Source organism: Melanerpes formicivorus, unplaced genomic scaffold (genome assembly GCF_026170545.1).
Source record: "Melanerpes formicivorus ecotype bairdi unplaced genomic scaffold, bMelFor1.0.p_v2 SCAF_21, whole genome shotgun sequence".
NCBI classification, from domain to species: domain Eukaryota; kingdom Metazoa; phylum Chordata; class Aves; order Piciformes; family Picidae; genus Melanerpes; species Melanerpes formicivorus.
In genome coordinates, this window is record NW_027142373.1 from 7330081 (window position 1) to 7355847 (window position 25767).

General features: G+C 58.0%; 1 protein-coding gene across 8 annotated transcripts in view; it reads left to right on the top strand.

Moving 5' to 3' along the window:
* The window catches only part of RBFOX3 (RNA binding fox-1 homolog 3), a 191852-nt gene that overhangs the window by 154975 nt on the left and 11110 nt on the right, over positions 1-25767 (top strand). For 5 of the 8 annotated variants that reach the window (XM_068151296.1, XM_068151301.1, XM_068151294.1 and 2 more), the window contains exon 4: positions 11172-11496. The exons of 1 other annotated variant lie outside the window; for it this stretch is intronic. In XM_068151296.1, the coding sequence (XP_068007397.1) occupies positions 11395-11496 (102 nt within the window). In that variant the 5' untranslated portion in view covers positions 11172-11394. Of the gene's footprint in view, positions 1-11021; positions 11497-25767 lie in introns of all 8 variants that reach the window. 2 more of the 8 variants (XM_068151298.1, XM_068151300.1) reach the window with 2 other exon arrangements.

Sequence of the window (25767 nt, forward strand, 5' to 3'; positions counted from 1 at the left end):
GGTGCCCATGCAGCAGTTGGGAAGCAGGGGTGGTGGTGGCTGAGGTGGTGGCTCTGAGCACCAGGGAGCTGAAACTGTGCATTTCAGGGGAGGACTGTTCTCATCTCTGTCATGGGCAGGATAAGGGCTAAGGTGACCCCTTAAGAGGGGTTCATGGTCCAAACAGGTCCTGAGATGCCATGAGAAATGTGGAAGAGGCAGAATGAGCCAGGACTAACAGGATGAGTACAGGGTGCTAGGGCTGCTGTGGCAATAGTGGTTTGCTTCTGTGCAGGACCAAGAGTCTGAGCTTCAGCTGGATCCATGATGGAATGTTTGGCAAAATATGGCAGCCCTGGTGCAGTGCTGGCAGGAAATGAGGGATTGCTGGGGCTGGGCACCAGGATGGGTGGACCCAGGGCTCACCCTCACTGCTGGTATTCTTGTCTCAACTGATATCTTTGCAACTTGTTCCCTGTGCTGAAGTGAGAGCTTTGCTCCCTCCTAGTGTCTGACTGCATGTGGGGTGGCACTTGGGCCAGTCCCTGGCACTGTGGTGGGTTGCCGGTGCTCAGAGTGTCTCAGGCCATGGCCACACGGTTGTGTCTGCATGGGAGATGTGCCCAACAGCAAAGGGAAGATGACAGCAGGGTCTGAGCTATCCTTGTGCCTGGTTTGCACGGGAGAGTTGGGATGTGGCTGTGGGTCACAGGATGCTGTTTTTAAAGGTGCCTTGAGGCAAGAGGCCTGTGTGGATGTGGGGCTGGGGATGATGGAGCTAGAGAAGGTGAAACAGTACTGGGCCAGGGAGCTGGGGTGGGAAGTGCTCTGTCTTTGGAAGGATGCTGCCCCCCTGCCCAATGACACTTCCCTCCCCCAGGTTTTGGCTTGCATGGTGATGGAGGGATTTGATTCTGCTGTGTTGGGCCCCTCTGTGCCAGGTCTCCATGCAGCTGGCGTATGCCCAGAGCATGTCCCATGCAGTAATGGGGGATGTCCCACAGTCTGTGAGGCACCAGGCTATGGCTGGGTTTGTGTGTGCAGGGCACAGAGAGAGGAGAGGGGTTTGATCACCAAGACATAAGGGGGAGTGGGAAGCCCCCCACCCCAGCTGCCTGCAGTGGTGGCTCCTTTGCTTTATCACTCTCTTCTGGTGCTGAATTATTGAGAGTGTTGCTTTCTTTTATTGCTGTGCTGGAGGAGAAATGCCTCAGCCTGGCTCTGCTTTGAATATGATTACGGGGCTGGAGATGTCAGAGCCAGCTGGGCCCCAGAGACCGATCTGCCACCCCTCTCGCTCCTGTGCCTTCCCTTATTCTTATTTATTCCCTTGCTTCCGCCTCTGGTTCAGCACACACGGTCCCCTTGCTCTCCTCTGCTGAGCAGTGCCCCAGGAGGGTGGGAGATTTAGTGCCTGACAAGTCACCCTGCTGCCGAGCCTCTGTGCCCGCACCGCAGCTTGTGCCAGAGGGGCTGGGAGCTCACTGCCTGGGCAAGGACCATCTCACGCCCCATGGACAAGATCCTTCTCACAGAGTGCTGTAGATAGCACTAGAGCAAAGCTTCTCCCCATGCCCACCCTGCAGCCAGCTCTCCCCCCAACTCCTCTATGGGATCTTAGCTGATCCCATGGCTCTTCCCTATGGGAGGGGGTCTCCATCCAGCCTCAGTGCCATGGGTCTGCTGCTGTGTGATGCTGGTGCTTGAGAGACAGAGGCTGCCTTGGCGTTGGTGGGGACTTCTGGGTGCCCATGTTGTGCAGATTATGGTGGCTATGTCCCAGGTGGTAGGGCTGGTGCAGGGACTCTTCTCATCACTCCTGCACCCAGAGACTGGGGGCTGCTGGCTCTGCCCCACCTCGGGCAACAGCTTGGCTCTTACTCACCTTGGGCGACAGCTTGGCCACATCCAGCAAAGCGTGTGATGCTGAGCCCGCCAAGAGCTGCTGGACCCCGTCTGATCCTACCCACCTGGTGGGAGCAGGGGTAGGGAGCCGGGGGGTGCCGGGAGCCGGCTGGCACCTCGCAGGTTAACCGCGAGAGCCGCCGATTCCCTTATTGACAGGGTAGCTTGAAAAATGCTGAGGCAGGACATCAGCTCCTCCGAGTGTCAGCGCGGGAGCCCACGCTGCGCCGAGCACACACCCGCTGCCGCTGCCCCCCAACACCCAGCCCAGCCTGGCCCTGGCCCCCCACCCAGTCACCCCAGCTGGGGAGAGGGTCTGGTTCCCCATCGCACGCTCGCCCTTCCCTTGGCTCTTAAAGACGCCAGAGAGGATCTCATTCTTATCCCTCCCTCTGTCGTTCTTTTTCCCCTGGGGTGAATAAGCCCCTGCACCGCTGCCCGACCAGGGCTGCCCCCACGTCAGCCCTCCGCTCCCCCCCCCCACTCCCCCCAGCAGCATGTCAGGCACCGGCAGCCAGCTCTGAAGCGTGCGCTGGCCCGCGGCAAGCGACCACACCACGCCAGGGAGGGAGGCGAGCAGGGCGTCTGGCCACGGCCACTCCGGCTCTGGGTGCTGGAGCTGGACAGCAAGTGCCCAAGGGGAGAGAGCCCACCGAGGAGGAGCAGCACCCAGCGCAGCCGGCCTCGGGGAGCAGCTCACCACCCTCCTGTCGTTCCCGCAGAGCTCCTCAGCGCCTCGCTGCCGACATGATGATGTATTTTTGGGTAGGTACCACCAGCAAGGGTGGGCATTTCCTTTCCCTCTCTGCCAGGATTTTGCTTGGGGTTGGGACCATTTCTTGCTGTCGTCGTTTCCCAGCTGAGCTACCACCCCCAGAAAGCTTTTCCTTCTCTACTGAGGAACTCATAGGCAGTGGGCAGGAGACAGGCTGTGTTTCTGGAAGCAGGCCTGGCACTGGGAAGGGATGGGGCAGCTGTGGAGGCAGACAGGGGTCCCTGCTAGCTCAGTGCTGGCTGCAGGCAGCAGCCCCCTTACCTGCCCAGGATGGCTGGAAGCAACCTCCCCACCTCACCCTGTCTTGTCTGTGCCAGGTTGGTGAGTGGTGGGCTCTAGAGCCTGCCCTGGAGGCTGTGCCAGGTAGGGAACTCAGGTCTTTGGTGGCAGTGGGACACTCAGGTGTGTGGGGGGCAGCAGCCAGCCTCTCTTGCCTGGGGGTCAGTCTGTCCACCATTGGTGCCAACCTAGGATCTGGAGCCACTGACAGAGTGGCCCCCATACTTGTATCTCAAGCTTAAAGTTGGTGTTTGAGACCCCTGGGATCCCCATGGGGACCTCAAGGCCCCTCTGTGGCACTGCAGTTTTCATTCAGGCAGGTTGGAACCCATGGGAATTGGTGATTCTGGTGAGCTTGGAGCTGGGGGAGCACAGCCAGACGGGGGGGCTCAGGGTCTCCCTGTGCTGGCAGAGCTGTCATCAGGGGAGTAGCTGGTGAGGGACTGGCTGAAATCTCCCTCAACCATTGTAAGGGTTTTAAGCAGGGATGGGGAAAAGGGGGATGTCTTGAGGTCTATCCAGGCACTTAGATTGTGTCTAGGATGCTGAGTGTGGGTTCAAGCTCCTCTCCTGGGACAGCAAGTGGAGAGGACACTAATGAGGACCAAGCAACTACACATTCTCCCCAATGGTGCAGGGACTGAGTTAAACGTCAGGCATTGCACCATCCTGGGGAGGAGTTCCTGTGGTATCACAGCCCACGAAACGGGGCTTAAACTCCTTCCATCCCCTCCTGCCCCAGAGCTGGCTGAGCTGGTGATGTGCAGGGGGCTGCAGCAGCCTGTGGAGGATTCCATGCTCCAGGAAGCTGCACTCGCTGGGATTTTAGAGCGAGCAGCAGAGTGGGCAGAGCTGGGTGAAGGGGATGTGGAGAAAGGAGCTTACAGGGAAGAGGAGGAGGATAATGCGAATTCATTGTTTCCCAGGGAAGCAGCTTTCAGGCATAAGGTGCTTTGTCATGAGAGATCTCTGTGCAGCTGCTGATCCCCGCCGGTCAGGAGCCCATCAGAGCTCACAAAGACTTCTCCTGCCAGGGTGTTAATTCTGCCCAGAGTCTTAATGAGTTTGTGAAAGCACAGAAACTGCTCTGGAGTTTCCGCTTGTGGCTGTATAGGCGTCACATGGATTCGTGGAGTTCCAGCTAGGTTCAGGGCATGGGGCAGCACCGCCAGGATGCCTGTCCCCATGGGAGCCCCAAGCACTGCTCCCTGCAATGCACTTGCTGCCCGGGGTGCTGGATACCCAAAGATCTCGCTGCCACATAGCCAGGAAGCGTGGGACGGCCAGGTCTCAGCACGGCACAAGGGGCAGCAGCACCCCCAGCCCCGCTTGGAGAGAGGCCAGGCGAGGGCTGTGCTGCCGGCAGGGCGGCGTTGTGGGCGTCTCTCCGGCGGGAGCGTGGGAGAAAGCGGAGGGGTTCTGTTTCCATGAGTGGCAGGAGCGTGGCCACGGTTGGGAGCACTGCGGGGAGAGCCGCAGTGGCAGGCGGCAGCGGGCGGCTCGGTAATCGACACCACAACAGGCGCTGAGATGCCAGAGCAAAACGTCTTCAAATTAGCAGTAATTGCAGGCGAAATAAAGAGCATGTGGGGCGAGGGGAAGGAGGGCTCTATAAATATTATGATTTTTAAAGTTTGCCCTGGAGTCCTGGAGCCTGTTTAAACGCTAATATCCTGTCTGTGCGTTTGAAAAGCCTTATAATGAGGATTGAGTGTCTGCTTCCAGAGCCTTCCTGCCCGGTGCTGCCCCTCTGCCCATGTCACCTCTCTGCTGCTCCCAGTGTGTCCCAGCCCAAACTGCCCTGTGATGACACCAGCAGTGCCATGCACTCCCCTGCCCTCGTCCCTGCTCAGGGATGTACTGACTCCCTCCAGACAGCCTCAAGCATCCCATCCTGCCTCGTGCACTGGCACCCTGTGGGCTGCTGCCACAGCCGCTCACTGGTGCCAAAGGCTGGGATGCAGTGTTGCACCAGCTCGAGGGGGACGTTTTCCTGGGGCTCTTCACTAGGCAGCAGAGCTGATCCTGGGGAAAAGGGAGCTCTGGGAATGCAGCACGTTGGGTCCCCAGGTCTGCAATTGCTCATCCCTTGCATCAGCCTCCATGATTCCTGCGTCAGCCTCTGTCCTGCGCTGGGCCCTGCCATGGCTCTGGCGCTGGCCGCACCGGAATGGTACACCCTGACGAGTGCGGTGTGGTGCTGGCGCAGCCCACCCAGCCCATGAGCTCAAGGTGCTCAGCAGCATCTGTTCTGCCATGGTTCTGCTGCCTGCACGTTAATTCTCATTAAATCTGGGGAGCCTAATTGGCATTTCATGTAAATATTTTGTCAAGGGAAAGGGCTTTAGGAAGGGCCACGCCGACTGCAGGTGCAAAGCCAGGCTCTCTTGCTGCTATGGTGAGAAGCTTCTCCTTGTCCTGCCCAACCACAGGTGGAAGCTGCATCCCACTGGGGCTGCCACACATCCCACAGCAGTCCCAGGGCTCAGATGTGACTGTTGAGAGCTACCTGTACGCTGTCTGTTCATGGTGGGTGACAGGGGGTTACCACCTGCCCTGCCTGGCCGTCTCAGGACAGCTGCAGGCCAGCCTCTGTTCCATGGTCCCACTGTGCTTCCTGTGTTGGCTAAAGGGCAGAGGAGGGATGGTTCAAGGGGCAGTGGGAGGTGCCCAGGTGCTGGCCCAGCTGCTTTCCTGCTCTGTGTGGTGCTGGTAGCTCTGGCCAGAGTTTGAAGCATCTCCAGGCCCCTGTCCTATCTCCCACCACTGCAGGCAAGGAAATCAACAGTGAAATTATGTTTTTCCCTAGATCCCATTAAACTTTCATGTGCTCCCCTCCTGGATGCCACAGCTGCTGTCTCAGGTATTCACAGTGTGGCGGTCACATTCTCCTCCTTGTATGGTGAGGTCACCCCTGGGTGCTGAGATCATCACCCCTGTCTGGGATCTGTGACCTCATGGTCACTGTGGCCAGGGACAGAGGCAGAGCAGCAGCAAGGCTGCTGGGAAGGCACAAAGTAGAGGGTTTCAGTACAAACTCTTACCTTTTTTTGGAGTGTTAGAGCAGGCAGGGGCCCCAGGAACCCCCTGAGAGCTGCTGGAGGAGGAAGGAACAGGGGAAAATGAAGTTAACAGAGTGCAGAGGAAGCTCATCCAAGGCAGATGGGTATCCTCTCCAACATCCTACTTGTGTCCCCCAGGGTCCCTGTGCCCTGGCAGGGCTGCTCCATATTGACCAAGTCGTATTCCAGTGCAGGTAGTTTAAACCACATCTGACTTTTGGAGGTGGAGCAAGAAACCAGGAATCTATAGGTGGCTGTGGAGCTATCTCCAGAGATGAGGGAGCTCAAGGGGAATCAGGGCAGCATGTGGCACTGGAATGGTGTGAGCTGAGCCAGCTGGGCTGGAAGCTGCACCACAACCAGGGCTGGTGATCCTGGCTGCAGGAGGAAGCACTCTGTGCTGTCGCTGGCACTGGGTGCTCCAGGACAGGTCTTACAGCTGGGGGACTTCTGCCTGGCACCACTCAGCCTGCACAGGCCGCATGGCCCCTTGCTCCTTGGCACCTCTGACTCTCTGGGTGAGGCATCCGCGTCCCAGTAAATCCTTATGGTGCTCCTGCACAGAATGGCCACAAGAACCCTGGAGGGAGCTCGGGTAGAGGGAACAGTGACACAGCAACGGTGTGGTGAGGGGCAGGGACTTCTGCAGTGGGGCAGAGCCCACTGGCACTTGCTCCTCTCACCTGTCACCACTGTCAGTCCCTTGTTGATGTTCCTGATCTGTGCCCAGTGCTGAGGCAGTCCCTGCAGCTGAGCCAGTGCTGGGGGTGGGACCTTCCCTTGGCTTCTCAGCAGCTCAGATCCAACAGCGCCTTTGTCTAATTGCTTTATGTCTATGATTAACTACTAATGAGGTTTTAATTAATGAATACTATGGCTTGGGGGCATTCTGGAGTGGGTGGGAGGAAAGAACTAGATGGGTGCCCCTTTCTCTGGGTGCTGCCAGGCTGCTGGTGCTGCACTCCTGGGCTGACCCTGTGGAAGCTGGGAGCACCTGACCTCCCCAGTCCTCACTGTGGGTACCGTGCTTGAGCCTGACCCACGTCCTTCCTTGGCAGCTCTCCTTAGCAGCTGTGTGCTGGCTCCTGCACCTACTTTGCACTTGCAGGAGTGTGCTGGAGGGTGCCTTGGGCATCCTGTTAAACACCAGACACTTGCAGCCACTGGGGCACCCAGCTCACCCATGACTGTGCACTGTGTCCCTACAGCAGGTCCAGGAGCCACTGTCTTGTCTGTCTCTGCCAGGAGAGGCTGTGGGACGGTGTCACAGTGAGGGCTGCAGTGCTGCAAACTGCCATTGCATCCGGGGGCAGGGGGGCAGGGCAGGGCTCTGGACATGGCATTGGAGCAGCCCTTGGTGGGCAGCAGGTTTGATGTGTGCTCAGGTCTTGGTGCAATGTGCATGCGCTTGGTATCCCTTGGCACCTGGGTGCCTGGGATGTGCTTCAGCTGTGCTGCATCACCAGTCTCTACAACACTGCATGCTGAGACAGGATTTGAGGCAGAGACCTGGCCAGGGTGCCAGGCAGAGCTCAGAGCCCTTGTTTCTGTCAGGTGAAGTTTCCAAATGGCAGAAGGGAGCGTGCCTCAAAGTGGAGCTGAGCGCCCAGTGGTTCTGGCACCTCCCTGGCAATGGGAGGCGGCAGCAGCACTGCACTGGGGGCACCTCCCAGTGGGTCTCTTCCACCAGACCAGCTCCCCACTACACATAGCTGATAACATCTCATCCCGTGGGAGCAGCCAAAGTGTCACACTTTCCTCAGCACATTCCCTCAGCCTTCGGGGGTCTGTGCCCATCAGCCCTCCTAGCACAGGCTCTGCCCTGCAGCTCCGGCGCATTGCTGGTCTTTGGACCCGTGGCCGAGGTGACTCCTGTCCTGGTGCCATGTTGTTCTCCCTCTTCCAGAAAACAAAACCAAGGAGCCCTGAAGGGTTCATTTAAAATAAATAAAAAATGAAAATAGTGCTGATTTGAGGGAAAGCCAGCCCCATCCTGTGCATGGGAGCGCATCGCCAACCCATCCCCGAAGGGCAGAGAGAAAGATGTGCTTAGAACTGCAGCCCTGTGCAACTTCTGCCTTTGATCATATATCTTACATGTGCCCTTTGCTTTCCCTCGTCTGATATTTATTAGGTTTAATTTTACTGGGACACGGCTGTAAGTGAGACAGATGGAACAGGGTCTGTGCGCCTGGTGAACACATCTTAATTAAACAGATAAATAAACTTTCATTCCAGGAGACTTCGGTTTTGGAGGGGTTCCTCTGGGGCTGCAGCTCCATGGGGCTAGGCAGCCCTGGCTGGGGCTCCTCAAGCCTGGGCATCCTGAGGTTGCCCCAACGCAGCCCTGGTGCTACTACCAATGCCACCAGCTGGGGGTTGCGGTGTGGTGTTACTGCCCGGGTGGCTAGAAGCAGCAGGGTGAGAGAAATCAGCTGGTGGTGGCCAGGGACTGGTACAGCCCTGCTGTGATGCTGTCCTGTGTGGACTTCCTGCTGCTGTGGGGATGTCTCTGCAGCCAGGCAGATGTTGGTGATGGCTGGGGAGGGAGAGAAGAGACTCAAACACTCCCAGAGCCATACCCATTTTACCCTCTGCTGAGTATTTATCCTGGGGAAACATGGCCAGTTCCTGCTGCTACCAGCAGTGCTGAGGGTCTGCACCAGCAGGGCCAGGGATGGGGGATGTGCCCAGCACATCCTTCCTGGCAGAGCTGCCAGCTCGGACCTTCCTGCGACGTGGGCTGCTGGCTAAGGGCAGTGCCAGGACTCCTGGCACTGCCACCAGCCAGGAACACCTTTGAGTCACCCTGCCCGGAGCCAGGCTCTGGCGCGGGGGAGTACAGGCAGATTACCTCATCCTGGAGCTGGCTCCTGCCTCACGTGGTTTGCTTGGTTGGGCACTGCAATCCCAGAGTGTCAGGCCATGCCCTTCCCTTGTCACCTCTTCCTGTGAGCAGTTCTGGAGCCACGGTGGAGGCAGGGCCTTTGGAGGTGCCCATCGCCTTCACCAGGGTATCCTGTGGCAGGGTGCTGTGCATATGGGTGCCTGATGGGGTCCCTCTACCCGCAGGTGCCCAAATGGCAGGACATGTTATCCTTCAGCCCTCACAAAGTTACTCCTTGTCTTGCCCAGGGTGCTGGAACATGTAAGGGAATGCAGCACTGGGGCCACAGGAGTCTCTGTGGGAGGGGAGCCAGGTGTGAGCAGGGAGCACGGGGTCTGAGCACCAAGCTTTGCCAGTTGGGCTGCCCCATCAGGAGCTGTCATGGTCCCTTGGGAGCTGGAGGATGAGCAGTGTGGTGGGCCATAGAAGCTCATTGCAGCCCATAGTGGCTGAAGGATGCTGTTGCTAGTGGATGCAGCTGCCAAACCCCTTTCAGCGGTGGTGGCAACAAGAAACCGTCCCCTGACATCCTCTCCCCAGCTTGGCACCTTGAGGTCCCTTTGGAGCGTGGTTATTCCAGCAGCAGGGTCCCACGGGAAGGCTGGCACCCCTTTGGCCACAGATGCCACTTCCTCAGGATGGCTTTTCTCAGAACTGGCTGTTTCCACCAGGTTCAAATGCCCGATGGCTCTGGGCCGGCCGTGCCACATGCCGCTGCTGTTGAGTATCTGCAGCAGAAACAGGAACTGCTGTGAGTGTACCAGGACACTGCAGCATGTCGCTATGTCTGGGGATACTGTGGAAAATCCCAGCCTCCAAAGAGGGCTGGTCGTGTGCTGGAGGCTCCGGCAGAGACGGAGCAGCAGCAGCTGCTGGCACAGACCTGCCTTTGTGCATCATATTTGGCCAAGATGGAAACTGAACCGAGCCCAGGTTTCATTTCCCTCATACCCAAGCACAATGCCGGACCCGCTGTCTCCTTGCCGCCCATGGCTCTGAAGTTGGGCACAATGCAGCACCGATGGTGCAGGGTGCTGGGGCAGGGACCCCTGTGCCAGCACTGAGCTCTGTGGCACCAGAGGGTGCTGAGAGTCATGATGGAAAGAGACGTGAGGTGGAAGAAGGAACCTGAATGAGCACATATGTGTGCCCACACCGGCTATCACTTGTGGGCGCCGGTGCATAGACTATTGCCATGGCAGCTGTGCCAGAGGTGTGCAGTGTTGATCCATCAGGGCTGCTGGTAGCACTGGCAGGCCAGTCCAAAATGCCAAAAATCCTCTTGAGCCTTACTGAGGGTGGCCCTCTGTCCACCACTGATGGGAGATGCTTAGGGCAGAGTGTCGCCATCACTCCAGCGAGCACAGGGAAGCCAGCACCTGTGGGCAGGGCCCCTTGGGTGCCAGGCTCCCTTTTGCCAATGGGTGCTGGCAGGCAGGTGGAGAGTTTACAGAGTGCCAGGAGGAGGCCCTGCCTGGGGCTTATGCCTTGGCTCATGGTGCGGCCAAGCGCTGGTGCCTGGGTGTGCAGGTGGTGCTGAGGCTGTAGCCACAGCTCTTCTCACAGGGAACGCTAGTGGGCTGCCGGTTGTGGTGCGAGCCCGCGGCGTCGCAGCGTGTGGCAGCCGGGCCCACGCGTGTCGTGGGGCTGCAGGTTGAGGAGGTCCGTGCCTCTCCGGGGAGGCGGGGCTGGGTCTGCTGCATGGCTCCCTGCCCAGCTCTGCCTGTCTGCCTGTGTGTCTCCCACCGAGAGCGTGGTGCGTGTGCACGTGTCCAGCTGTGTGTGCGTGGGGAGTCCCGGCGTGGCGGCAGCGGTGGTGGAGAGGCGCTGCCATCGCGGGGGCTACGCGGCTGCAAGTGCCGGCTGCTGGGCTCGGCTTCCCGGGGCATCCGTGTTGCATCACCAAAACTCCCGGTAAGACCCTTCATCCCTTGGGAGGCAGCGCTGGGAAGGGAGACGGTTCTGCCCGCTCGGGCTCATCCTGCCTTCTTGCTTCTCCCGCGCGGCAGCGTGTGGCCGGGGGCTGCGAGGGGCTGGCCGGGCGGGGGGGAAGCCATCTGCGAGCGGCGGCGGAGGGGTTAAGTGCGGGATCAGCTGTTCTCATGTCATTACGGATTCTCTTCATTTTATACAGAGCTCTGTTTGATGTCTGAATGCACAGGGGACTCCCCCTCCTCCTCCAACTCCCACCCCTTTTATTTCGCTCCCTCGCCCTCTCTCCTTTCCTCCTCCCCTTCCTTTCTCTCTCCCCGCTCCCGCTCTGGCTCACACACACCCTTTGCAGACCGTGCGCTCAGTGCCAGTGTCTAATGGCACCGAAGTGAAGGGGCGAGCGCTGCTCCTGGGGCGCAGCCGGCCTGCCGCAGATGACCCCTCCTAACTAGCGCCGAGGGGTCGGGAGGGACGGCCGAGGAGGGGAGAGCCCGAGGGGCGAGCCGGGAAGACGAGGATAGCGGTGTACGGAAGAGGACGGACCCGCCAGCAGCTTCAAGGCTACCTGTCGACACATGCTGTGCTCCATGGCTAACTCGGGCTGCCTCCTTGTCTCCAACTCAGGCATGCTTCCTCACTCTCTCCCCTGTCCTCCAGCCTTCCTCTACCTCCAACAGGTAAGTCACCCTCTCCGGGGGATATTTTTTTTTTTGCTTTCCGGTTCGCACGTGTTTCTGGCCGGTTCCCTCTCTGCGGAGGGTCAGAGCTTAACTGCTTCCTCCCTGGCCACGGGGCCTCTCCGGCACCAGCCCCGCGGCACCGGCGAGTTGCGTTGCAGTGGCGGCTCGTGGTCCTTGGCCGCGGTTCCGTTGGGGTTTCTCTGCCTTGGCGGCTGGAGAGTGGCGGAGGCGCGGGCAGTGCGGCAGGCAGAGCCACCGGCAGAGCCGGCGGCGCGGGTCCAGCGCTCTCCGTGCCTCGGTGCTGCTGGCGTTCAGCGCGGGCGAGGGGCGATGGTGAATGCTCGGAGAAAGGAACGAGGCTCCTGCATGGCCTGAGCAGGGGAGAAGGGCTCATCTGTGGGGAAAAGGGCAGGTGATGAGCTTGTGCATGCACACGCGTGTGCGTGTATGTGTGTGCCGTCACGCTGTGGGTGTCTGCAGCCAGGCCGTGGGGTCAGATGTTATTGACAGGAAGGCGCTGCAGAGAGACCCAGGGGCAGCATGGGTTCAGGTGAGCCCCGGGACTGGGCAGCCCATCGAGAGGGTGCCTGGGCTGTTGGTTTGGTCCTTAAGGTCTGGCCAGAGCATGCTGGCCCTTGGATCCCATGCTGGACCCAGCGCATTGAGTTTCTAAGCTCGCTGTCCCAGGGGAAGCACAGCTCAGGAGAGGCAACGTTTTCTTCAAAAGGCTCTTTGCTGCGTCGGAAATCCCATCTCCCAGCCAGGCAAACTGCTCCATTTGTGCTTTCAGGAGTTTAAAAATTCATAGCATCCTCACCACGCTCGGCGTGGCCTGTGCGGCTCTCCCGGCAGCTGAGGACAGGCGGCGCGGGTGCAAACCTTCCCACCTCGTTGGAGAAGGGCCGTGAAGCATTTTGATCCCTTGGGATGTCTGTAGCCTAGGTCCAAGTAGGCTTGTGGCCAGAGCATGGCTTCACTGGTGGTGGGGCCTGGTGTCACTCCAGCCAGCACCAGCACTAGCACTGGAGATGGGGCTGGCAAAGCTGGTGCTGACACTGGGTATACAAAAGCAGCGGTAGCTGTGGGGTGTGCATGGGGCTGGGGTTCATGCAGGGACTGCTGCAGAGGCCAGCCAAGAGGGTGCATGATTTATTGCACCCTTCTGCAGGCAGAGCCTGGGGAGAGTCAGGGCTGGGCTTTGGTCTCTGTCCCTGCAGCCACTGTTTGGCTGCCCAGGCATGTCTGGTGCTGAGCGGAAACTGCCCCTAAGCCCCCACCCATCCCCAGTGAGGTTTTCTGTCCCTCTGAAGGGAGCGCATGGATGCTTTGAACCAGCAGCTAGTGTGGGGCCCAGAGCCTCTGTTGGGAGCAGTGGCAGTGTGGGAGATGCCTTCTCCAGCTGGGATCCTCACATTCTCTGGCATCCCCTCATCTCCCAGCATCTCCTTGCCCTCAGCACCCCTCCTCTCCTGGTATGCTGTCATCCCCCAGGGTCCCCTCATTCCCTGTGATCCCTGCATCCCCTGGCCACACGCAGGGGGCTTGGCCATGCCGCTGGCCCTGCAGTGCCCTCCAGCACAGACTGGCTGCACTGCCGGCCGGCTCCTGGGGCTGCAGCTGGAGGCAGCAGCGCTGGCAGCACTGCAGGCAGGCGTGGGCTGCTGCTGGTGCCCAGCTGGGCCATGCACAAGTGGAGTTTGGGATCTCTCAGAAGAAGCAGCAGCTTTTCCCTGATGTGCAGCTCTCTGCGCCCAGCAGCTCTTGGTTCCCCCGTCGCCCTGTTTGTTTTAATTTGACCGTCATGTTTAGCATCTCTTCCTCCCCACTCTCCCAGAAGCCTCCTGCTCCTTGGCAGCAGATCTGGGCTCGTGAGCCAGGAAAGAGGGTTTTATTAGGAGATTTGGACTTGGATTTTCACCCAGCTAATGAGCACATTGGAGGCCAAAATCTCTGTCCTCTTCCTTGGGCTTGTCACTTGCTGAGGCACTGCACCCAGTGCATGGGGATGGGGTGTCCATGGTGGGTGTCACGATGAGGTGTCATACAGAGGGACACTGCAGGCAGCCATCACGTGGGAAAGGGACACAGAGCATTTGCTGCCATCAGGCTCCTCATACTGCCCAGCTGAGCAATGGGTCTGTCTGGTTCCTGGTGGTTTAGCTCCAAATTCGCTCTGGATTTCATATGTGCACACTGCCAGCATGCCGGTGCTAGAGGAGTGCTCACAGGGAGCAGTGCTGCTTCTGCCTGTGGGTACAGGCAGAATGGAATGGGCTGCCCAGGGAGGTGGTGGAGTCACCATCATTGGAAGTGTTCAGGAGGAGATTTGATAGGGTGTTTGGTTGCATGGTTTAGTTGATTAGGTGGATTGGATGATAGGTTGGACACGATGATCTTGAAGGTGTCTTCCAACCTGGTTTATTCTATTCTATTCTACATGTCCAACATGGAGCTCAACCTGGGCTGTTTGGCTCGACTCACCAGTACATGGGCAGAGACACCTGAAGGGATTAACCAGCTTTTTCAAAAGGTTTTATGATGTAGAGGCTTTGAGGGGCTTGGTTTAGACATCCTGGGTTGTAGTTCCCTGTGTGGAGTGTGTGTGTACACAGGGAGGCAGACGGTTCTGCATCAGGCCTGGGGTGGGCAAATACAGATGGATGGTGGCTGTGCTGGGTTGCTGTAGGGATTTGTGCTAGCCACCAGCTTCTCCCTTGCTGGGATCCACATTGAGCTGGGATGGCCAGGGGGTCCAAGAGCTGGAAGACTGCAGGGTCTGTGTGCAGTAACTGGCCCTATCCCTTCAGGCACATGCTCTCTCAGCAGAGAAGGTTGTTGGCATTCGCTGTGCTTGTTCCTGAGGAGGCCGTTTGTGTTTTGTAGCTCCCCAGCATTTTCAACACTGCCAGAGTTTGAAGGAATGACCAAGAGATGAAGTTGTCTGCAAACTTCAGCGCCAGGGACAATCCAGCTGCCAGCGGCTCTGGCAGTGCAGATGGTTCATTGAAGCGGCAGCGGGCACCTTGCAGCTCGCTCAGTTCAACTCCCTTGGTCCCAGCGTGTTGCAGCCATGCTGCATGCAGGAATCCACCCCTAGCCCTGCTGTGTCCCACACCAGGGTGTGTGCCCATGGCCGAGCAGCCCACGCTGGTGGAGCAGGTGGGAACACCACATCCTTCGGTGGGGCTCGGCAGTGATGCTTAGCTCTTCCTTACTGAGGACAGCAAAAAATTATTAGAGGGTTGGAAACCTGGCTGAGAGACCAGACCAAGAGTGTTGGGGCTGTTCAGCTCAGAGAAGAGAAGGCTTCAGGGAGAAGTTATTGTGACCTTTCAGTTCTTAAAGGGGCCAATAAGAAAGATGGTGACAGGCGTTTTAGCAGGGTCTGTTGTGCCAGGACAAGGGATGGTGGTTTGAAACTAGAAGAAGGGAGATGTAGGTTAGACAGAAGGAGGAAATTTCTTACACTGAGAGTGGTGAGACCCTGGCCCAGGCTGGCCAGAGAGGTGGCAGATGCCCTATCCCTGGAATCATTCCAGGTCAGGTTGGACAGGGCTCTTAGCAATCTGCTGTAGTTGATGATGTCCCTTCAGAGGGGTTGGGATAGATGACCTTTAAAGCTCCTTTCTAACTCAAAACATTCAATGATTCTGTGACCTGTGCACAGAAGGAAACTTTGGTAACTTCATTTCATTACCAGTGGAATCAGTTGCTGCTGAAGTGTCTCCGCTGTAATTATGAATGAGTAGATAATTGCTCCAGGACAAAGTGTGGTGTTGACCCAGAACAGACCCCAGCTCTGAGGCTTAGTGTTGGTGCTGGAGCATTGCACAGACCCTGGCACACGTGGTGATGTTTGTGTGGGGCTGAACACAAGTTCAGGTTGATGTACAGGTGACTGAAACCCGCTACAGAACTTCTCCCAGGGCCATCCACCAGGGATATCCCCAGTACCCACGTTGCACCACGCTGCCCAGCCTACGGCACAGGAGACTCGGGTAAGCAGCGCCCGGCCTGCTGGGAAACATCCTCTGCAAAGGCTGCTTGGAAAATTCCTTTCCAAAAGGGCTGCTGCCAAGTTTAGCAGATTATATTTTTAGGGAGCAAGTCTATTCTGAGCAATATTGTAGCGTGTTGCAGCAGCGGGTTCCTTTCAAACCTGCTTGCTCGCCATGCTTGCTCATCGCATGGATGCGAGACCCGGCGTGGACCCCGGCGTGGACCCCAGCACAGACCTGGCAGCTCCTGGCTCCCGCACTGCAGCGGTGAGGACAGGCTTTAAAGCCACCAAAACCCACATATTTTCCTTTCTTTTAATATATTGAAAACACTGACATTAATTTTAGCTTTGCAAAGCTGGTTTTCCCACAATAGCTGTAATTTAGGCCTACACTGCCTGGCGATGCTCTTTTTATAGGTATATTCCTATTTTAGTAATGTAGTGATGGGTGAATGAGTAGATGAAATTAGATTTAGTATCTATCATTTTTAAAGGCTTACAGGCAGGCGGTGGAGGGCTGTGGCTTAACAAAGAGAGGCTAATGAGGAGAGCAGGCGCAGGCTGCCCACGCCGCTCCCACTGCCTCTGCCCCTGCATTCCCCCAGCCCTTGCTCAAGGCCCAGAACGAAATCAGAAAGTGCATCTGAAACCAGATTTTCCAGCACTGGCCCAAGGCTGGGACTGTTCTGGGGCTGGCAGCTAGGACTGAGCAGAGTGCTGGGTGTCAGGGCTAAGTTTCACCAGGGATTTGCAGAGTCATGCTGGGGACTTGGCTCCCTGGCTGTTCTCCCCATGGAACGAGTGCTGCCACCAGCTCAGGTCCTGCTGCTGGCCCTGGACAGGACTCTGCATGCTGGGTGCATTGCATCTGTCACCATGGAGGGACTTTGGCTGCAGGGCTGTGCCAGCTCCCATCTGGTGTGGCTCTGTGGGCAGCAGGAGCAATGCTGCACCATTCCCAGGACTTGTCTTTGTGAAATGATGAGGTTTAGTGGTGGAGTTAGAGCAGCTCCTCCAGAAAGGGCATTGGTGCTTTGGTGCTAATACTGGCAAGCCAGGCACAGCAGACAGGCATGAAGCTGGGAAAAACACTGACATCAGGGAATGCTGAGAAGGTTGCCTTGGCACAGGGAGGAACTGTACATCTAAGGAAGGATATGAATCTTCTCAATGATGGCACATCCAGGCTGGGTCAGTGGCGCAAAAGAAGCTCCAAGCCTGGGAAAGCTGTGACTTCAACATTCTTGGCAGCCCAGCCTCATCCAGATGGGCAGTGGGGTGGAGGGGTCAGGATTCAGCCTGAGCAGAGCCCAGCAGGTAGCCCAGCAAGAACCTGTGGGTGCAGAGCCTACACTGGGCATATGCTCCCCTGGTTCAGGGCACATACAGGCACCCTGGTGGTTTCAAGGCAGGGTTTCAAGGCAGTTCCTGCACATCCCTGTTTGTGTCAGCACACACAGCATGCTGAGGCTGCTCCCTGCAGCAGCAGCAATTGGCTGGTGAGCCCCATTTTGCCCGTGTGAGTCTCAGTATGAACCCTGGTGTCAGCCCAGCAGTTGACAGAGGCCCCTACAGTCCTCTCCATGCCAGGTGGAATGCTACTGCTGTTGAGCAAGGTTGGAACTCCAAGACGCCCACAGGGTTTTGCACCTCTGCTGCCTGCAGGCAAGAGTGGCCGTACTGCAGACAGCTCTCAGAGCTTTAATCTGTGCTATCTTCCTTAGCATTCATCCTTGCAGTGAGGGCCACAGTGACACTGCTGGTATTGCACTGGGCTGGCAGTTGAGGAGCAGCCCCCTCCAACATGAACTCAATGGGCTGCAGGGCCAGGCACCAGCCTGGCTAGGGTGGGACAAAAGGGTCCCAGCAGGTGACAGGGTTTGTGGTGGCTGCTGCAGGATGGGCATCCCCTGGTGCTGCAGAGGATCAGGTGTGGTTCTCAAATCCCTACAAGCCCTCCTCTCCCCAGCTGCTATCTCCTGTTGGGTTCTTGCTTTGCCTTCCTGACACCAGTCCAGCCAGCTCCAGCAGTGGGCTGCTCCAGTGCTCCCCTGGGGCAGGACCCCCTCCCCAGCAGCCTTTGCATCCCAGCTGTGCTGCATGGATTTCACACATGGGGGTTGCTGAACATCAGCAGGATCTGTGTTAGCAGCACTACTGAGGCGGGAGCCCTGGCAGCATAACCTCTTAACCAGAGTGAGATGAGCACTGGAAGCAGATCCAAGCAGAGGGGGCAGTTTGTGGGGACAGGAGTAATGCTTGGGCAATCCTCAGCTCCATGCTGGTGCTGCCAGGGTTTGGCTGTGTGGGACCAGCCATTGCTGCTGGAGAAGGCAGAACTCTTGGGGGCCCTGTCAAAGAGTCATTTGTCCCCCACTCTCCAGGATCTCAGCCATTCCCCCTCCATCACAGAGCCAAAGGGTTGCTGCACCCCAGTCTTAGGAGGGCTTCTGCCAACGTGAAATGGGGGCTGGGGGCTGGACTACGTCTGCAGAGCCCGCGTGGTCCTGTGCTGGCTGGGTCCGGGTGGCCAGCACCCGGGCGCGGTGGTTGGTGCATGCCCGCAGAACTGTGCTGGGGCTCGCTGCAGGGCGTAGCGGTGGTGACAGCCTCGCAGCGATCCTGCGGTGGGGAGGACGCGGCAGGTCTGGCTGCTCCCGCTCCCCCTCGCCGGAGCGCCGGGCTCACAACACTTTGTCATGATTTTCCCCTCGTCTCCGAGCAGCGATCCCTCCCGGCTCGCATTACCCGAGTAGAAAATGACACATAAGCTGACATGATTGCGCGGCTCCCAGCGCCCCGCCGCAGCTCCTCACCGGCGGCGCGGAGGAGGCTGGCAGGGCTGGTGCCACACTGCCTGGACCCTGCTCCTCACCCTGGGCACCCCTCTGCCGTCATGTCCCACTCCAGCCGAACTGCAACGGAGCCAGGGAGAGGAGGGGACTGGGGGTGCCGAGGCAGCACGTCGATGAAACAGTATCAGTGTTGTGCCCCGTACTGCCCTGGTTGCTTGTCTCGCTCTGTGCCCAACACCGTGCCAGGGACCATGCTACAGCCCCACAGCCTCCTGCGGCTCTCTGCAGGCTTGGAGACTCCCAGCAGTGCCTGGCCACCCTGCTCTCCGGTAGCTCCCGTTCAGTGGCTTTGAAGCTCGCGTAAGACTGGTGTTTACCTGCAGATCTCTGTGCTGCTGCCCAAGGTGGCCTGGGACACGGCTGGGGAAGTGTTGCACTGGTGGTGCCAGAGCTTGTCTTGGGGTCCGTGCTAGCTGCTTCCCTGCTCCTGCTGCCCAGCAAGACATGGGGGTACAGGGTGTGCAGCCAGCTCGGTCACCAGCAGCTGGGCCAGTTGGGGTGTTTGGGCAAGAGCTGCTCAGGATGGGAAGCAGGGGGAGGACAGCGAAGGTTCTGCTCCAGCGCTGGAGTCAGAAAGTCTGAGGTGAGCTCTAGCTCCATGAGGGGATCCCCCAGGGTAGCAGCAGCAGGGCTCAGAGGAGCCCTGGCACTAGCTGCAGAGGGGAGCAGTCCCCAGCCTGGGGGGGATCCCCCATTCCCCCACCTTGCCTGCGCCCACTGAGCATCTCCCCACATGGTGCCGGCCACGGCCTTCAAACAGCTCTTGTCTAAAATCAAAAATGGGGAGAGCAGAGCAAGAGCAGGCGACAGTGGCAGCTTATTTGTGATCTGCATTGTGTGGGGAGCTCTTAATTAGAGCTAATTAGACTAATTAACTTGCAAATGAGAAACTCGTCTTTTTCTCTTTTTCTTTCACAAGAGAAAAAAAAAGACAAACAACAAGATAAATATTGAGGCTAATTACTTTGTACCTGCTGCAGAGCTCTTTCCCCCCTCCCCCCCACCCAGCGTGCCTGGCTGAGGCGGTGTGCTATGGTGTGCCAGGCCTATCCCCATCCTGGTGTCCTTGCAGTGACTCTCCTTACTCAGGGCTGGCCCCACCATAGGGCACAGCTGCTGATGTCTTAGCATTTCCTAGTGATGGAGAAGGGACCACTCACCATCCTCTATGCACCCTTGTGTCCTGGTGCCAGTCAAAGATGTCCAGGAGCTGACAGGACCAGTGGCAGGATTTGGCAGCCAGCACTGGGCCTTAGCCACCAAGTCCTGGTGATGGTCAGTGCCATAGAGGGCATGGCACCAGCGTCATCCTGCCCAACACCCTGCCCAGGAAACTCATCCCACCTTAGAACCAAAGTGTGAGGGTCTCTTCCATGGCACCAGCATCATCCTGCCCAACACCCTGCCCAGCAAACTCATCCCACCTTAGAACCAAAGTGTGAGGGTCTCCTCCATGGCACCAGCATCATCCTGCCCAACACCCTGCCCAGCAAACTCATCCCACCTTAGAACCAAAGTGTGAGGGTCTCTTCCATGGCACCAGCATCATCCTGCCCAACACCCTGCCCAGCAAACTCATCCCACCTTAGAACCAAAGTGTGAGGGTCTCCTCCATGGCACCAGCATCATCCTGCCCAACACCCTGCCCAGCAAACTCATCCCACCTTAGAACCAAAGTGTGAGGGTCCCCTCCACGGCACCACGTGGTCCCGGCTGTTTTCCAGCTCTTCCCTTGTGGCATCTCTGGTTTCCCCTTCGCTCTGCCACCGCAACACCCTGGGGGCTTTGTTAGCACAACTCAGTTCAAATGTCTGATTAGTCTTTAGGAGATCGAGGGGTCAATTTTCCACAGCTCCTTCCTCTCCATTTAACTAATTTAACTGCACGATTGTTACAAATTTCATTTTATTATAGCCCTGCTTCTCAGTCCAATTGAATTACCAAAATCTCATTTTCTCAGAAGTGCTGAATATGTAATTAGAGGAAAAAATTATGCTCCTGACTGCCTATGAGAGAGGGCTGTGTGAGGGAGCCTGTCCGGGCACACAGGCGAGCTGGCAGTTCTCCGGGTGCCCTGCGCTGGTCAGGGTGAGGCTGCGCATGAGTGAGTGCCACGTGTGGCAGTGCCACAGGCCCCCCAGTGCAGTAACAGTGTGACAGGGATGGGAGCCATGAGTGGGCTCCTGCACGCAAAGGACTTTGCAGGAGTGGGGCCAGGGTCCAGCCTGTGCTGGCTGAGCTCCGCAGGGACCTCCAAGCTGTGGGATGGTGGCTGGAGCTGTTGCGGTTCTCCTGGTGGCACAGGATGCTGATGGTTGTGGCCATTCATCCTGCTGCTTGTTTTGTCTTCAGGTGTCTGAATTCAGCTGGGCTGGACTCGGGTGTCAGTAGATTAGGAAGTACTCTGGCTGATGGGGAACCAATAGGAGGATTGCTAGTCCTGGGCAGGAGCAATGTCTTGGTAGGAGCCAGGAGCAGCCAGGGAAGCAGGTGCACCATTGTGCCTGAGCTTGTTTTGCCAAACCCAGGGCAGGGCTAGGAGCTGGCAGCCCCAACAGCTCTACTTTTGGGCACTCAAAATGGGCCAGGCACCCTGGCCTCTGCTAGCCTCCCCACACCCACAGTGGGACACTCTCAAGTGCCTGGGAGGGCCCATTGCCCTTGGGGCATGTGGTTCCACCAGGGAAGATGCCTTCTTCTCTCCAGATCCTACCCATGTCTGCCTGGGCTGTGGTGGCTACTCTTGTGTTCAGGAACACCTTAGGGTGTCTTGACCCCTCCAGAGCTCCTTTCTCCCTATTCCTTTGGGCACAGTGGAGACCAAGCACCCTACAATTTCTCTCCAGATACCCCAGCCCCTGCAAGTGATAGGGACAGCAACTGCCCCCACAACAGCTGGCAGCAGCAGATGGGACAGACTCTGGTGTGGCTTGGTCACTGTGGTGCTGACTTGTGCAGTGCCTGGGCACTGGTATCCAATGCTCTGGTGTGCAGGATTCAGGAGCAGGTAGCTTAGGCAGATGCTGCTGAGGGCTTAGGTCCTCTCCAGCCCATCCCTGGGCTCTGTAGGCAAACTTCTGCTTTGCATGTTTGCATGTCCCATACCCTTTGGTGGCCACTGGGGACCAAGTGCGCTGGGAGTCCTGGCCAGCACTGCATACACCAGGTCCGTGCTGATGTGCCGGTCAGAAGAGCTATGCCAAGGGGTCAGCCTGGCTGCTGCCCTCCAGCAGCATCTGCTGGGAGCTGGGAGCTGCTGTGGGTGAGCCCCGGTGATGCCAGGCTCTGCTCGGGAGGGATGAGAGTGCTGTGTGTCCCTGGAGTTGCAGTTCTGCTGCTTGCTGCAGGCCTGATCCTGGCGCATCTCTGGCGGTGCTATAGAGGAGTTCCTGCCCGGCGCGGCAGCACAGGTACCTGTGAGGCTGGGAGATATCAGCCACACACACGCAGGGGGCGGCCAGGAGCCCCCCCCCAAGCACCCCCGCCTCGCCTCGGTTACACAACATTATCATTTCATAATACCCTGAAATATACATGAAGTTGGCTGAATGCAGATGAAATTGCACCATTTACTTCATGAATATTTCATGCAGCCTCAGCTCCGAAGTTTCCGGCTAGCAAAGCCAAGAGCCAGGTCTGGACCCTGCTCCCCTCTGACCTGCACAGGTGGTGGCAGAGATGCAGGGCAGGGCTGTGCCTGACTCCTGGGCTGCCATCTCATCCCCCATCCTGCTGGGTATTGCATGGCTGCTGCATCCTTCCTCTCTGGGTTTCTCTGGGCAGTGGGGAAACAGAGTCTGGCCCTGGTTGTGCTCTGGCCACAGTCATGCCCTGGCAGCCTCAGGCAGCTGGGCTCTGGCAGCTGGGCCAGGATCTGGCCACACTTCCCTGTGCCAGCAAAGGGTAGTTCTCTTCTTGCAAGGGTCTTATAGAGGTGGTGGGACAGTGGGTGGCAGCCCAGAAAAATGGTCTTTTTCCCATGCCAGCAGGCTGCCCTGCCTTTCCCCCCCCTTCCCCCTCCTCCTCCACCTCCTCTCGCCCCCTCAGGTCCTGCCTGTTTTCCCAGTCCTGCTGCTCTTGCAGAGCTTCCCACCCGAGCACCCTTACTTAGCAGATGCCATTAGTGGGCTCTTCCCCCCTCTCTGCCTCCCTGTTAATGAAGACATTAAACACTGAGGCTGCTACCTCCGGCCTCCGCAGCTCCTCACCTCCTTTTGCAGCTCCTTCCCCGGGGCTCATTCTGTGGTTGCCATCCCCCCCAGCTCTCCGTGGGGCCATGATGATCCTGTTCTGGGGAAGAGAAGAGAAGCCACCTGCCATCACCTCCCTGGGCTTGTCTCTCCTGGGGTCAGGGATGTCCCCATGGTGAGCATCCCAAGCCTGCTGCCCTTCTGCAGCCTGGGGCTCTGTGGCTGGTGCCTGCTCGGGGCTGGGCACGCTGCTTTGTATGGATGGCGCCGCATTTTGGGTAATGAAATATTCACAGGTCAGTGATTCCTTGAGAAATGACGGGGATCAGTCAATTCCTTTTCAGGGAGTAATTTTCTTCCCCTTCACGGCCTCTGTTTCATGTTGACAGTCATTAGCATGAGCGAGCGGCTGGATCGAAGCGGGGACGTTGTGGCTGTCACACAGATGAGCTGCATTGGGCATGGCCACAGGGCTGCGTGGCCCCTGGGAGCCTGGGGGGCACGTGGGGCCGTGTGAGAACCCTGATGCCTCTGGTGGGGCATCTGCTGAGGCCAGTGCTGCCACCTGGCACAGCAGGGCACTGCTGCACCACCCTGCTCTGATCAGTGGGCAAGAGGGCAGACGCTCCCATCAGCTTCCCTGTGGGCTCCCCATCGGTCCCCAGCGCTAGGTCATGCTGGTGGGCATGGTGGGTCCTGCTGCAGCAGTGCACTGCAGACCTGTCACAGTAGTGAGCAACTGCCCTTGGCACAGATGGGTTTGGGTGCCCAGGGGAGCTGCTCAACACCCTCCTCCGTGCCCAGTCCTGACCTCAGGCTGTCTAGCAAGCAGGAGTCAGCCTGGGTCAGAGTAAGGCACTTGCTGCCTGCCTGCACTGCCTGCAGGCTGCGCTGCCCACTGAGGCTTTGCGGTTTGAAGAAACATCTCGGTGCTCTCCTTGAATGCTGTGGTAGAGTTGGGACCCTAGGCCCTCACTGCACTCCTCAGTGGGTGACTGGTTCACAGTGGAAGAAGTGAGACAGCCACAGCCATGAGAGACTGGAGCTAAATCTGCCTGCAGATCCCTGCTGTCTTTGGTTCCTGGGCACCCATGGCTGCAAGTTCCTCAGTGCATGCTGCTCTTCTCACTGGCAGTGGGGAGGTGCATGTGGATGGCACTGTGCCCCTTCCCAAGCTGCTCCAGGGCTCAACATGCTGGCTTCTAGCCAGGCTGCACATGTGTGTTAGTGCTGGCCTGAGCACAGCACACAGGAAGAGGACATCCACAGGCAGAGCTAGCTGAGTTGGGGGTGTCTCCAGCTGGAGAAAATGAGGCTTAAGGAAGACCTCCTCACTCTGTACCAAACTACCTGAAAGGAGGTTATAGTGAAGTAGGTGTTGGTCTCTTCTTCCAAGATACAAACAATGGGACAAGAGGAATTGGCCTCAAGTTGTGCCAGTGGAGGTTTAGGTTGGACATTAGGAAATATTTCTTCTTGCAAAGCCCCAAACTAGGATGCCCACGGGAGTGGTAGAGTCCCCATTCCTGGAGGGATTGAAAAGCCATGTAGATGTGGAGCTGATGGACGTGTTTTGATAGGGACCTGGTAGTGCTAGTTGAACTTGGTGATCTGAAAGATCTTCAAACTAAACCATTCTGTGAGCCTATGAGATTAGATGGGACAGCCAGGCTGAGGTGGTGGAATGGAGGAGACTCTGGGCATGTTTGTAGTGGCCACGGGTGAGGGGAGCAGCCCCAGGATAGGCTACTGCATGGTTGGAACTCATGGCCACATGTGCAAACCAAGGCTCTAGCTGAGCATGTCATGGCTCCCTGGCTGAACTGGCCTTGCAGGGCCACCATGGGGCCTTCACACTGCCCATCCACGGCTGGAGGCAGGGGGTAGCAGGTGACAGTTGTTCAGAAGCAGCCTTTGCACCGTGCTGGCTGGCTGCCCGTTATGGGCGAGGTGCAGCGACATCATCGCTGGGGCCAGCGGTGCCTGTGGTTAGCGCAGGCGCTCTGAGCTCAGCTCATTGCTCCGACCGACCACGTCCTCTGCGCTCAGGGGGACTCCTGGTGGGTTGGCGCCTTAAAAAACAGGAGCAAATGTTAAAAATGGCGTCGTCAGCCCCGAGCTGACAGGCACAATCACCAAAGTGCGGTGTCGGCAGGAACCGGCCCCACGCGCTAAATGACTTGAAAGGAAATGGCCTGGATTGTGCTGAGGAGGCAGAGTGCGGTGGGGAGAAAGCAAGTGGAGCAAACAAAAAAAAAACCCTTCATTAATTAAAGAAACTCGTTAATGAGGGACATTTAATCAGCAAAAGATGGTATCTACTCCTGCCTGCTGCGGCAGCTACTGCTGCACTGGGCTGGTGATGTGAGGTTGTGCCGTGGGCAGGGCAGGGGACTTCAGGGTCCTGTCAGGTGCAGTGTCCTACATCTGGCTGGATGAAGCCATTCTCGGGGGGCTTCCTTGGCCCTGGGGGTGCCATGTTCCGAGGCTTGTTGGCATGGTGCTGTGCCAAGGAGGCCAGCAGCAGTGGGATGCCCACCAGCACACAGGATGCAGCAGCATCTGCTCTGCTTCCTGGAGCTGCTTCCCCTCTTGGTGGTGAAGGCCTCAGCTCCCCGGCCCCGGCCCAGTCCTTTTGCTGCCATCCCTGGGGCCATGGTGTTTTGTCACAGGGTTGTGCCACAGCCCTGCTGACATCCTGTTCAGGCAGATGTGCAGCACAGGTGGTGGGGTGCTGTTTTTGTCCCTCATGCTGTGTTAGATACCACTGGCTTTGCTCTGCACTCAGGCTCGTGTACCGCACTCATCTGCTGTCAGTTTCAATGTAAACACAGAAAGCTGCCCCACAGACTGCCATGTGGGGGCATCCCCAACGCCCCTGGGGCGTATGTGCAATGCAGGAGCACGGGACCCCTCTCAGAGCCCCCTGGCCTTGCATCTGTGAGCTCCCTGCTGGACTGGACACCCTGAGCTGGGAGCATACAGGTGCAGGTTGGTACCATCTGGCTGCCTCCTCTAGGGTACAGAGGTGGGTCCCTAGGACTTCCCAGGCACTGGCACAGGGAAGGACCCAAGGAAAGACCTACTCAAGGTGCAGGCTTAAGAGCTGCCATGGGTCCAGGACCCCACTAACCCTCCTGGGTGAAGCAGAGGGTCCCATCACTGCCCAGGGTGCCCAGGGACAAGGCTTTTCCTGCATGGCAGGCAGCCTGGAGCAACTGGC